The sequence below is a fragment of the Podarcis muralis genome, chromosome 1 (assembly GCF_964188315.1).
Source record: "Podarcis muralis chromosome 1, rPodMur119.hap1.1, whole genome shotgun sequence".
NCBI lineage: Eukaryota > Metazoa > Chordata > Lepidosauria > Squamata > Lacertidae > Podarcis > Podarcis muralis.
Genome location: NC_135655.1, coordinates 50,398,779 through 50,412,112, shown reverse-complemented (window position 1 = coordinate 50,412,112; position 13,334 = coordinate 50,398,779). Strand labels below are relative to the sequence as shown.

Below are 13,334 nucleotides of genomic sequence, written 5' to 3'. Positions count from 1 at the left end.
TATATTCCAGACAATGTTTTTCTTATTATGCATATGTCTGATGCCATCAAAAGGTTTTGAAGGTGAATATTGAATATACCTATTCAATCTCCAGTAGAAGAGTATGCCACAAGATTGGGCCAATGGCATGAAAGACTTGGTTTCTTGTTGGTGTCAAATAAGCCATACCAGGGGATGACCAGCAATGTGCCTACAGAGGCACTCAGTAGTTGAGCTGGTTCAGATGGTCCCAAAGGAACCTCAGGCCCAAGTTGTTTAGTGTTTATAAATTAACTACCAAGCCAAGTTCAACATCCTCGTATTCACAGGCAACCCGTGTAGATGTTTTAATTAGTGTTGTCAGCCATGTTTCCCCATCAGTCTAGCTACCACAATCTGCACCAGCTGGAGGTTCTGCATCAGGCCCAAGGGCTAGCCACAGAAAGTTCATTGGAATGATCTAGCCTTGAGGTTACCAACACAGAAGTTGGTGGTAGTGCCATTCTTAAACCAAAAGCCAGTAAAAAAGGGGGGGTCAAAGGAAGGGGCACATCCTCCCTTCACACAGGGGAAAACATTTGTCATACCCATTATCTAGCAAAGATTGATTTTCACCAGCTTTCACTTAGGGGAACATGATTGCCTGGGAAATGATCAGCTATGAGTTCAGGTTGGTGAACTTAAGCTGAATAAACCTTAAAACTAGGAACTTGGTGCTAGTTATGTTGAAGATGAATGTACTATATTAAATACAGTGGGCCCACATGAGGGTTCAGTTCCAGGGGTCTACACTCAAAGTCAAGATTATGCACTCCCTTCCCCAAGCCCAGTAAACAAGGAATACCCTGCTGGGTGTGTGGGGTGCGGGATAAATAAGCACAGGGTAGGGTTTCCCCAGCGCTCTATTTATTCCTCATCTGCATAAGGTGATTGCACAAGTAAAACAAGCACAAGTTGCAGGTTTACTGTATATAGCACAGACAGCTATGAAGCAAGTAATATAACAAAGTACAGCCTGAATAAAAGGTGGAAAAGTCCCATGATCCATTTACACCTACCAGACAATGCTACACTGGGCAAAGGATGAGCTCAAGGATGAACAAATAACCTCCCTGAAGAGGATTAGATTTGCATTTCACCACATACTCTATTGATGTATAGGCACCAGGTGGATGATACTAATCAGTCTCTTTTGTTGACTGATTCTAGAACAGCACATTGAAGAAAAACACCAAAACTGGTATTGGCTTTGGGTTTTTATTGAAGTACAAAAAGTGCAAACTGTGAAATACAAGATTGGTACCATTAGAAGGAAATAAACATGGGTGTGTAAATTAATGTCACAGTAAAAATAAAAATAAAAAACCCCAGCCCTGCTCCCAATAAACATCAAGGAGAACAAAAATGCAAGATAACAGCAACAAAAAGCAAAGCTGTAAACTCTGCATACAGACCCTGGTGAAGAACACACAGCCAGGGGTCACTTGGCCATCAAAGACCTCTGCTGAGTCAGCAAAGAGACTTGCCATAAGGCAAAGGTGGAAAACCGGTGGCCTTCCAGATGTTGCTGGATCACAATTCCCATCATCCCTGAAAACTGGCCAGGCTGGCTATGGCTAATGGGCACTGGAGTCCAACATCTGGAGGACCACAGGCTTCCCACTCCTACCACAAGGCATCCAATTAGCTTCAGCATAAGCAGCACCACCCATAAGCTGTTCTCACTACAGATACATGACTGACTGCTAGAGGTGAGAGCACAGAGTGTATTCAGGGGGTACCAAGACACTGATGGGCTTTATTAGGCAAGCAAAGGATACAATAGAGATGGAGCGCTCCACCCACAGAAGCACTGTGGCCAATATCTAACGTGGAAGCTACATGACAAGGGGGCAGCCAAGCAGGTGTAGCACTGGAAGTTTGCAGGAGGACAGAAAGCAATGTGCAGCCATGGCGATCTAACCAGCTCTTGGCCTCTATTACAAGAGGAGCATGGAAGGACATATTTGGCCCTTTGAGATGCTGGTCTTCTAGTAATTCCAACCACTTGCTTGGATGCCTACCATCCTAATTCAGACAGCACACATGGCAGCAATCAAAAAAAGGGAAGGGGAAGGAAGTTCGGAGTTAACTGGCCAAAGATGCAAACTTAATTCGTAGGGTGCAGTCAGGCCTAGCATGCAGCTCCACCAATCGCCCACAATGGTAAGAGATTTGAAAATGGGGAAAAAATGGTGAGGGGAGAGGGCAATGAGGCAAAGCAGACATTGCTGCCATGTATGTACTCCAGGTGTCCTGGAAGCTCCCACAAAGTAGGGAAAGCAACAGAGCTATTTTACACTGGCTTACTTGCAGGGCTTTGTGAGTGCACTTTTAACTGTGTGCAGTAGCTAGCAATACAAAGATTTGCAATGTGTCTGGGGGTGGGGAAAATCACACACGCACACAAATTGGGAATCTGTGGACTTCATAAAAGTGTTACTGGGCAGCTATGACAGCACTTTCTCTCTCCTGCCTGATCTTGCTCCTAATCCTAAAAGATGAGGAGGAATTAATGTTACAGTGCAGTGGCTGAACCTGCAGCCTTGTCTCCTAAAGTGCCTGGGCCTTCCATTTCCAAGGCAATGATTTCCATGGAAACCAGCTGCTTCTCCTTCCAACCTGGGAACTTCGAACAGGAGCGAGCAAGTTAACCATGCTAAACTATTCTATACAAGAGATACTAGAAGGCAAAAGGCTCTTGCTTCTCCCATAGCCGTTCACTTGTTAGTGTTCTTGGTGAAAGCCTCTCCATGTCTCAGCTAAACAGAAAAATCAATGTTCCCAACTGCTGTGTTGTTCCAAAATTTCGAACTAAGTTTATATGTTACCAGACTGAACACTTCCTATATGCTGACTGATCCTGTACCTTACGTAGGATGATGAACTCTGACCAACACATTTGTCAGCTCCTCATAATAGTGTCAAGCACTTCAGTTCACCATTTCCAGCCATCTGCGACAGATGTGGAATCCAGTTCACAGGATCTGGCTGGGCTATGGGCACTGATAATTCACATGCAGATTTTAGTGCTCACTTTGTCAATTTTAAACCATAGCACAGTCCTTCTTTTATTCAATTTTAAACAGTAGCCTATTGTGCATTTACAAAACTCACCTTGCCAGCTTCCCTCTAACTGTCTTGTGACAGGAAGCCACAGGCTCTGGGAAGGTGGAGAAAAGTACCCCCAACATCTCTAATCCTGTGAACTCCAAGCTTGCCATTTTACAGGGCCAACTAATGGGTTGGGTGTGGACAAAATAGCCTTACGACAGTTGGCAGTAATACATTGTGAAAATGCACTTTTACAACACTATTAAAAAGCAAAAGCTTCTATAGGCCCAGCAGAAAACTGCTATTTTTGAGAGAAAACATTTGGCTTAAAACTTATTGTGCTTGGGCTTAGCCTAGTTTAGAGGTTAGAATAACTCAGCTTTCTGATCTGAAGGGGGGAACAACTCACATAGGCAAGAATCTATGGAATAACCATACTGCATGGCTGTATAACCTTTCTCAGGTCAGAGAAAAGAGCAGCAATGCTTCCTATCTCCATGTGCCAAGGAAACCAAGGGTCCATCAGAGCCATTCTGGTATTCGTAAAACAACTATATTTCAGCTCAACAAGGACACAATGGCAGTGGTCCTTCAATGAGAAAACTCACCTTCCCCTAATTTTGGCACAAGATTGCCCAGTAGATTGGGGCAAGGAGGTTTCTGCATAAGGTTCTTGAGTTTGGCCTCAGTGATCTGTCTTTTGCTTGAGTATGCTCTCATCACAATGGTAAGGCAGCAGCAACCAGAGGCACAGATGTCTGTGCTTCAGTTACAGGAATGGGCAGTGTTTTAATCTGGCCTTTGGCATTTTGAAGAGCTAATACCACCACAGCAGACACGCCCTGCATGACTCCTACCATCTGGCAGGGGGGAGAGCAAAACACACACAAAATCACTATCCCCCCCCCAATGGAAAACCTTAATGGCAAGGCCAGTTTCGCAGAGACACTCTCTTCAGAAGGGCATTACAAAAAGATAGAGTGGGCTCCACAATATCTGAGGGCTCTAACCTTTAAATCATGGCAGGGAAATTGTAACAGCACCTACCACAAGTGCTAGAGTTCCTTGAAATGTACAAATAGCTCTCTATTCAGAAACATGGGCACTTCCAGGACAAAGCAATCTTCTTTTATACCCCATGTTTTCCATAGGGCTTAGGGGGTCAGCTTTTCCATCAAGGCTAGCAAGCTGGTTGTGTTCAGTAGCGGCCGCAGCCTTCCAAAATGGGAATGCTCAGAACTGACTTGGGTGCATGTGGAGAACCAATGTGAGCCAAAGAAGAGAAGTAGAAATAGATTCCTCTCAGCCAAAGGGCCACTGCAGCAACACATATTAGTCCAGATCACACAGGCACCAAGAGGTAGGGATTCTGCTGGGGTACAAGAAGAGCTACTCGATGGGAGCAATTTGGGAAAGGGAACTGAAGGAATTAAGAGTAATCTGGACACTCCACTTCTAGAGATGGGGAGGCCAGCTTCCCAGCCCACTTGACCACCCCTTCTCTCTCTCTCTCTCTCTCTCTCTCTCTCTCTCTCTCTCTCTCTCTTCCTCTTTCACGCACACACACACACACTCAATGCCATCTCCTTACGCTTTTCTAAGCTTGGCCACGGTTCCAAGATAAAGTAGAAAGGAAAAGGGGAGGGGGAGGGAAGGAAGGAAGGAAGTGGTCACAGTGGACACATGGTGTGTCAGCACAAACAGGCTCTCAATCAAGCCTCCAAGCTCTGGAAAAGCTCCCTCTGGTTGTCCAGTAGGAATTTGCTGAACGTATTGATAGGATTAATGGCTTTGAGGGTAATGGCTGCATCTTTGGCCCACAGCAGGTTTGGGCCAAAAACGACGGCCAGGTTAGTGTTGGTCATCTTGTTGATGTCGCTGTTAGCAGAGACCTATGTAGGAGGGAGGAAGAAAATACTTCACTTTAGAGACAAATATATTTTGACTCTGTCTTCCCTAGTTCCTCACCATCTGCCTCTAGAAGCCTCTAGCTTATAAACAAAGGAACAGCCAATGGAAAGCATGCATGAAAAGATAACTTGCAGACGAGACACTAAAATGTGGCTGCAATAATTCTTGCTCCTTCACTGGCTGGAAATTTTAGCCTGAAACTCTTTTCTTCTATTGATTAATGGAAATAAAACCTACTTTTGCATCAACTCCTCCTTTAATCATTTAGGCTTCAAGCTTTCAGAGAGAAGCATTAACAGATTACTTAAATGGCAAAACAGATGTTGTAAATCATAGCCTTTTGCGGGGTGCAACAGCAACAACCCCACCCCATTGGCTGTCCCCAGCATCAAGTATCCAGATGTACTCTGCTTCTGAACACACAGGCACCATTTAGTTACTATAGTTCGCAAATTCACAAGAGAGAAAAGCCTAATTCACCCTGAAAGCCATTTAAGCCCATTCCTATTATCGTATCTTGTGGCAGCAAATTTCAGATGTTGCATACATGCTGTGCAAAGAAATGCTTTGCGACAGCTCACCTGCACAAGGAAGGACATCAGTGTACACAGCACTTGGTAATTTTCTTCCGGGAGACTCTGGAGGGTTTTGCGAACAATATCCACACGCTTTTCTTCCTCTACACCTAGAAAGGAGAGCAAGTGGGGCATTTATACCAGCAAGCAAAGTCCTAGCTTTCATGTGGAGAGATGGATTGCAGAGGAAAAGCCCTCAAAAAGTCATACCTTGGATCCCAAACGCCTTGAAAGTCAAACGTTTTGGCTCCTGAACGCCGCAAACCCGGAAGCGAGTGTTCCAGTTTGCGAATGTTCTTTGGAACCTGAATGTCTGATGGGGCTTCTGCGACTTCCGATTGGCTGCAGGATCTTGGAAGTCGAACAGACTTCTGGAACGGATTCTGTTCAACTTCCAAGGTACGACTGTACTAGAATTAGGACTTTTACTATGCTGCCCTGGGAAAGAGTAATACAGCCAATCTGCTGTGAGAGTACAGCACAACTCTGGGTAGAGCATATTTAGAGGAGTTTTCTGCTTTGGGATCAGGACACTCTCAGTAGCCACTCACTGTAAAAACTGACGACGTCATTGTAGAGACCATAGGTGAGGAGAGGCTCAGGCAGCTCCCGCAAGAAGGTCTTGAGAATCACAGCCGGCAGGTGCACATCCTCATATTGCACAAAGTCCACAGGCAGCCCTGGTAAGAGAGTAGATAGGTTCAAAGCCACAACTAGAGCACCAGGGCTGAACCCCCTCCACCTGGCAGAATAAGGAACTTATCCAAAGACTGGGAACTGGAGGCAGAAGCATGGCAGGAGCAGGTAACACACTGTCCAAAAAAAAGAGGATCAGTGGTACTCAATCCTCCTCCAAAGCAGCAATCATTAGGAGCATTGGAAGAACTGCTCCAAAAATGCCAGCAACAGGATTCCAGCAAATATTAGGGAAATGGAGAGACACACACCCCAGAGGATGAAACAGAGGAAACGCATTATACATTGATCAAACATAATTGCTGTGGAAGGTTAAGCACCTACTTTATCCAGAGGGTAGAGATTTATACTGGAATAAGTTTATGTCAAAAGGAATAAACTCCTTGGATTCCAGCCAAGTTTCAAACAGAGATCTATTCAGAAGTTAAAGCACGTTGTGGGAGGGCACAAGTCTAAAGTGCTAAGGGCAGATTTGGGGCCTAGACAAAAAGAATGGTGGAAAGGGGCAGTGGTGTAGCTTAAGCAGACTTCTGGAACCTAATACAGGCACTTACCCATATTATATTTCTGCTGAACTTCTCTGACCGTCTGGGTGTTTGCTGATCGTCGGAAAATCCCCTCTGTGTTAAGAGCTGGGGACAAAGAGAAACAGAAGAGCACAGTCTCAGGGAAGACCTACCACACATAACAGCAAGTCTTTCCAATAGCACAGGACAAGGACATCCTGAAAGCCACATGCACAGGGACACTTGCATGGGAACAGCTATGCAGAAGGCACTTTGAGAATTAGGTTAGTAGAATCCCTCAGCTCCCTAGTGTTCAATTTTGCTGTGTCTTTCTGAAGACCAGAATCAAATGGCAAGAAAAATAGTAAGATGGGCAATGGAAAAAGAATGAGTCTGTGCTAAGGCATCTTAAAAGGGCTAAGCTGATGCAACAGAAGGGTGCTGTTGGGAGACAAAGGGCAGTGGATGTAGCAACAAGACAAGTCAGAAGAGGGTTCTTCCTAGCTCACTCACCATGCTGCTGCAGATAGGCAATGGTCTCCCTTACCACAAGTGGAATGGGATTCTGATCCAAGCTCTTCTCCCGTAAGCTGTTGAGAAAGGAGAAGCTTAGACTCTTCCTGTCACTTCCCCCAAAGAAACATCTTTGAATCAGACATAATATCCAGTGTATCACTGGCCCTGATCTAGAAAGCTCGAGGCTGGCAAAAGTCAAGCTAACCACAGGTGCCGATTCAAGATGATTGGAAAGCATTTCCAGAACTACCCACAGATAGACTATAGGTATCACTGGTCCACCAAGAAAAGAAAAAAGATGGGGATACTCACTGCTGGAGAGAAACTCCAAACTGTTGGTTTGGCAGAGGTGGGCGTGGTGGGGTTACTTTCTGAGGCACTTGGGAGGGCTTCTGCAGGGATCTCAGATATTCATCATACCTACAGTGAGAGACAGACACAAACATGTATGTATGGAATCATTCTAACCTACACCAAAAAGTGCTAAGCTGGTGTCCAGTGTCCCATTATCCTGTAAACACAAGCCCAGAGGGTCTGGCAGGTCACTACACTAGTTACAAGCTACTTCTTGTAAGAAGTACTTACAAGCTACTTCTGCTACATCAGTAGCGAGGATCCTTTTTTAGCCCGAAGCCACACTCCCTCTTGGGAAACCTTCTGAGGGTCACATGACAATAAAGAGCAAGCCATGCAGAGGAGAGAGCCCTCTCAGCAGCTCACAACATCATACTATATGTGCTGACAAGTCAGACTCCCAGTGTCCCTTCGCCACCCCACTCCCTCTCTGCTCACCCTTTTACAGTCCTCCCTGTTACAGCCTCCTCTACAGAAACAAAAGGTAAGCTAGTAGGCAAAGTGTATGATGATGATGATGATGATGATGATGATAACAGGTATAAAAGCATAATGAAACATCAAACAATAACAATCTAATCCAATATAAAAAGTCACAATAACATTAAAACAAACAACTTATGTCAAACAAAGCAACATTAAACAATCCATCAGAATCTAATAGTAAACAGTAAAATTAAACACCAGCAAATAATTATACATGCTCTCACTTTAGCACCTGGCTTGGGATCCCCAGCTGCTCCAGTTTCACATGCTCCTCCAGGTCACTCAGGTAGTTTGCATAGAAAATCTTCCGTCCAAACTTAAAGCTGCAAGACAGGTGACAAACCAGTAAGAAAGAAATTAGGGTACAGAGTAGCAGCACTAGTACATCTGTGGGTGGCTTGTAGAGATGAGATGAAGAGGTAAAAATGGTACCGAGAACTGTGAGGTAATGCTTGTGTACCAGTTGCACCACTCTGCAGTTCCCCAACACATAGGCAGGGATTTGCCCATTGCTGAAATACCCCAGCTAGGCCTGACAATGTGCTAAAAGGTACTTCTCTGGTGCCTCAACCTGGGGATTTTGCTGACAATACAAGTTATGTCCTTTGTTATTTCCTCCTCATTCTCTGGCAGAGGCCAGGAAATATCTGAAGCAAGTCTGGGCTATTAGCCAACTAAAGGACAACAATGCAAGCAGGGGCCTGCATGTCAGGGTCAGTCACTCAGCATAAGTCAGAAACAAAGTTTATCAAACCTAATTCTTCAGTTAGACAGAAAAGAGGAAGCAACAAGCTCCAGTGAAGTACTAATCTGCAGGACAATTTCCACACTCTCAGATAGAGATCAAGAGTATGCAGGAACATGATACCCACTTTCCTCTGACCTCATAGGACTATATAATGCAATTCAAGGCACACGCTGAAAGCTTTGTACAGAAAATGGAGGGGATCTTGCAACTATGACAGGATATAGCTGACATCAGTGAGCAACAGCTGTTTAAAAATGGTATGAGAGTATACAAGATGAGCTATCTATGTATATCCTTACAATGAACAAACCCTCTGGGAGCCCACATTATAGAAATTATAGCTTATAGAAATTAGAGCCAATATTGTGGTGTGACAAGCCACAGAGATGCAAAGTGGGAATCTGAACCTGCAACTGTGAGTCACTTTCTCTCTCTCTCAATCTAATCTATCTCATAGAGTTGTTACAAGGATAAAACTGTGGGTAACAATGCATGCTGCCCTCAAGCTTCATGGAGGAAGGACATGGATAAAAATGTAAAATTAAATGAAAGGTGTTATCAGATGCTGTCATCACAGTAAGTGTTTACAAATACACAAGTTACCAGCAACCTACTTAACAAAAAAGTATCAGGATTCTGATGATAAAACCCCACTTGGCTCCTGAGGAAGCCACTCCTCCTCATACCAAAGCGAGTTTCACCACAGAGCAAAGTACCTTTGCACTTTCCTACCTGATCAAGGGCTTGAAGAGAATCAGCAGTGTCTTGATGAACATCGTTGGGTGCACAATGTACAATGCTTTGATGTTCTTCTTGTATCTAATAATGAGAGAAAGATGAGAAGCCAAGCCAACCGTTTCACCCAAAAAAGTTCCCACACAGCAATTTGACCCTTGCAAAATCCACAGCCACACACACTTACTTGCGGTCAAATTCCCGGTAGGCATCCCGCAGCCAGCTCAGGGATGGCTTGTTCTCACTGGTCAGGCCATGGTGCAAATAGACTAAGGTGTAATCACTCTCAACATACTGGTCCAATGTATACTTCAAATAGCTGAGGAGAGATGGACATACCTAAGCTCCAGAGTTTTTAAAAAATATGTATTTGCTTCTTTGCCTCCTGCAGTCACAGCATAAGGAAAGTAACATAGGTAATACAGGCACAGAGGTAGTGAATATACAGCCAGAGGTCAGATTGATGAAGGGCACTCCTAACCAAGTGCTTAAAGAATTTTGACTTATATCTTAGTTGGGGGTTAACTAGTACCCAAATTCATGTAGTCAAAATCATTACAGATTTGAATGATCAGGGGGAAGTCTCAGGTCTAATCTTCACCAAAGCAGGTGGTTCGCTCCAGCAGCACTCACCTCAGCAGTTTCACATGATCAAGCTGATAGCTGGGAGGCATCCGGCAGGCACTGAACAGAATTACTTTCCGCCCATACTTGTCGTCACCTGAGGACAAAAAATGCCACACATCACAGCAGGTTGAAAGACAAAGCATGAAGACACCACAATAGGCAAATAATGGAGCACTGCTTGTGGAGTACTCAACTATTCCAAGGTGATACTAGTGGAAAGCTCAAAGGCTCTGCTTTGTCAAAAAAGTTAACAATGCAACATGAAACTTCACCAATATGGAGAGAAGGCTGCATTTTGAGAGAGGGCCCAAGGGTGAGAAGTGGAATAGAGCAAGGCATGATGAAAAGAAATTATGAGGGGCACATACTCTTGGATCACGAGCAGACAATTTGAAATGATTCTCAAGCAGGAAACAGCCTAAAATACCCCCAGAGGAGCAGAGTATCCACAGGGTTATTCTAGTAAGCATTGCTGAGGTTTGTGATTCCAAGGTGGAGAGGGGAGGAAAGAGAACACTTCCCCCACAAACATTCAGAGAAAAGGTCACGGATCCTTTACAAAGTATTGGCCTTGTCCATCATTTTCCCCCAGTGTATCCACAGTTCCATACCACCTGCTGTCCCTGTAGATGAGGAAAAAACTAGAACACAAGCAAAATCAAGAACTGCACAATGACGAATTGGCCTGAAACACTATGGATCAGAAAGCAAATCAGCAGTGAGAAGAAGCCACCAGCAAACTGCAGAAGCACAAGATTTTGTGCTATCGGCCTGGAACAAATACTCTGTAAAATAATCTTTAACTTCTTCCCCAGTCCCAAATGAGGCAGATGACCTAGTAAGTCTGCTTCAGCAGTGTTACAAACTAGGCCTGGGGGTGATATATAGCTCTTGTCACATGAAAGTCCAATAAATGCCTTACCATGGGTTTTTTCTGGTTATTTCATGACAGTGAAATTACCACTAATGTGAAATTTATGACAACAGTAAAAGCCTTTGCAATAATCTATGGCTAAGAGCAGTAATAATGACTTTTCAGTAGAACAACGCATAAACACAGGTCTTGCCTCTCTGTCTACTTACAATGAGTGGAGCTAAAAGCATTTGATAAGTAAAACAAAATTGTAGAAGGAAGCGGGTCATATTAATGAATGGCCATTAAATGCTCTGGTTGATCATGGACTTCTCACTAGAAGTTACCTCATCAGCAGCTGGTTGCATTTGACAATGTTAGCTCTATTCTAGGAACATTCATGCTACAATAAATAAATCACCCTCTCTCAGGATCAATCTCTTCACGCACACAAACCTGTACCCATGAGGAAGAAATTGTGTACCAATGACCATCTCCTATGTGTGCAAAGGTACACATTTCTGCATATGAGGAGGGGCTAGATTGTGCCACAAAGCTCTTTGGGGCTTTCACTATCATAACAGTGAAGATGTTAAAAATATACACCTTCCATGCTGCAAAGTCAGCCACCATCATTTATTACCTTTACCTCACATTTATTACCAGTACCAGCCCACTTTATACTTAATCCAGGCTCAGAGGGGAATAGAGTTTTGTTTTTTTAAAGTAAAATAAAATAAGGAAGATGGCCTCAGGATTCTGTGAGTTCTACATACTCAAAAGAACAAAAAGCATGAAGTCTGTTCAGTACACATACTGGATGGCAAATGAAACTCATTCATGGGTGATAAAGATTTATCTAATTTAGAAGGCAACCCTTTGGTCTTCCCTCTACCCTCAACTGTCACTTAGCAGCAACCATTCCATTAAGTTACAAATGAGGGAGATAAGCAGGACCATTCCATAAACTCTAAGGAACTAGCTCCTTTTGGCTCTTCTCCTCCCTGGACCCTTGCTATCCCATTTGGTCTTCATAATAGCTTTGTAACTTTACAAACTGGTGCCAGACTTTACATGTTTTCCGCTTCCTTCCTTATCACTTTCTCTCTCCCTTTCTCTGTGTTTTTAAGAAAGTAAGCAGGGACAGTCTTGTTCTTATTGATCTCTAGGGTAAGCTGCTCTAGTAGCTTTTTTTTTACTAAAAAGCAAGGTAGAAAAGCTTTAAATATACCAACTACAACCCATGATCCAAACAAATCAAATGCCTTCATGAGAGGGAAGTAACTAAAAGTCATGGATACATCTTTCAGTGTTTTGCTTCACAGAGCAGAGAAAGTAGGAGTAGCAGTCTCTAGTATGTTATATATACACAAAAGGAATGACAGCCTGCATATCACAGGAACAGAAAGAGTCAATTAAGCTATGTATCTAGTATGCTACTCTACCCACCTAAAACCCTAACCATAATAAGAGATTTCCCTTCATCCTGCCTATTTTCCTCTTCTCATCTGACTTCCTTCAACACATAAACAGAGATTATGTAGCTATAAAACTTACTCCACCCCCAAAAAAAATATATGCAAACAGCTGCAGCATGGGAAGTCAAGGACATGCTTAAGGTAGAGGGGGAGCACCAGGTAAATGCCATGGGGATGCAAGGATGATATACCATCACATGAACACATGTGAAGCATGCGAAGGTAGAAGACATTGCAGGACAACATGGCACCCACCAGAGACAGAAAAAAAGAAGAGCAATGCAGAGGTCATCTGGAACGACCGTACAAAACTACAGCCAGATCACAAGACCAATGTCCAACAGTTTATCCCACGGTTGCCCAAAAATAGAGTACCTAACCAAGGGACTTCCAAACAGCTTCCCATATATTCAATGGCCACAAACTGTGTGTACGCACATCCAGTGTATGCACTGGAGTAGATTGCAGATGCTCCTAGCAGTACATTGAATGGTGTCACAATCTTGTGACCAATGTAGTAAAATGGTGCTCCTATGAGATATTTTGCAGCCTTGCACCCCTTTTTGATGAGAACAAAAATAATTCCCGGTATGCATGATGGTGCAATATATCATGAAAAGAAACCCTATTAGGTTGGAAGAAGAAATGCTCCTGCCCAAAGAAGTCTGAGTGGCAAGACCTGAGTGGCAAGATCTGTTGACTCTGTAAACCACAGCTGTTCTATTAAGAAATGGAGAATCTTCCTTTGACAAAGAGGTAGTTTCAGACAATGTGAAT

General features: G+C 43.7%; 1 protein-coding gene across 1 annotated transcript in view; it reads right to left on the bottom strand.

The window, feature by feature from the left end:
* Positions 1-1,222: 1,222 nt before the first annotated feature.
* Positions 1,223-13,334, bottom strand: part of ARHGAP1 (Rho GTPase activating protein 1) — a 29,573-nt gene continuing 17,461 nt past the window's right edge. The window contains exons 4-13 of the mRNA XM_028726763.2: positions 10,233-10,320; positions 9,787-9,918; positions 9,597-9,683; positions 8,341-8,439; positions 7,589-7,696; positions 7,274-7,350; positions 6,809-6,886; positions 6,110-6,238; positions 5,565-5,668; positions 1,223-4,964 (exon numbers count right to left, since the gene is read on the bottom strand). Coding sequence (XP_028582596.2) covers positions 4,785-4,964; positions 5,565-5,668; positions 6,110-6,238; positions 6,809-6,886; positions 7,274-7,350; positions 7,589-7,696; positions 8,341-8,439; positions 9,597-9,683; positions 9,787-9,918; positions 10,233-10,320 — 1,082 coding nt within the window. The 3' untranslated portion in view covers positions 1,223-4,784. The remainder of the gene's footprint in view (positions 4,965-5,564; positions 5,669-6,109; positions 6,239-6,808; positions 6,887-7,273; positions 7,351-7,588; positions 7,697-8,340; positions 8,440-9,596; positions 9,684-9,786; positions 9,919-10,232; positions 10,321-13,334) is intronic.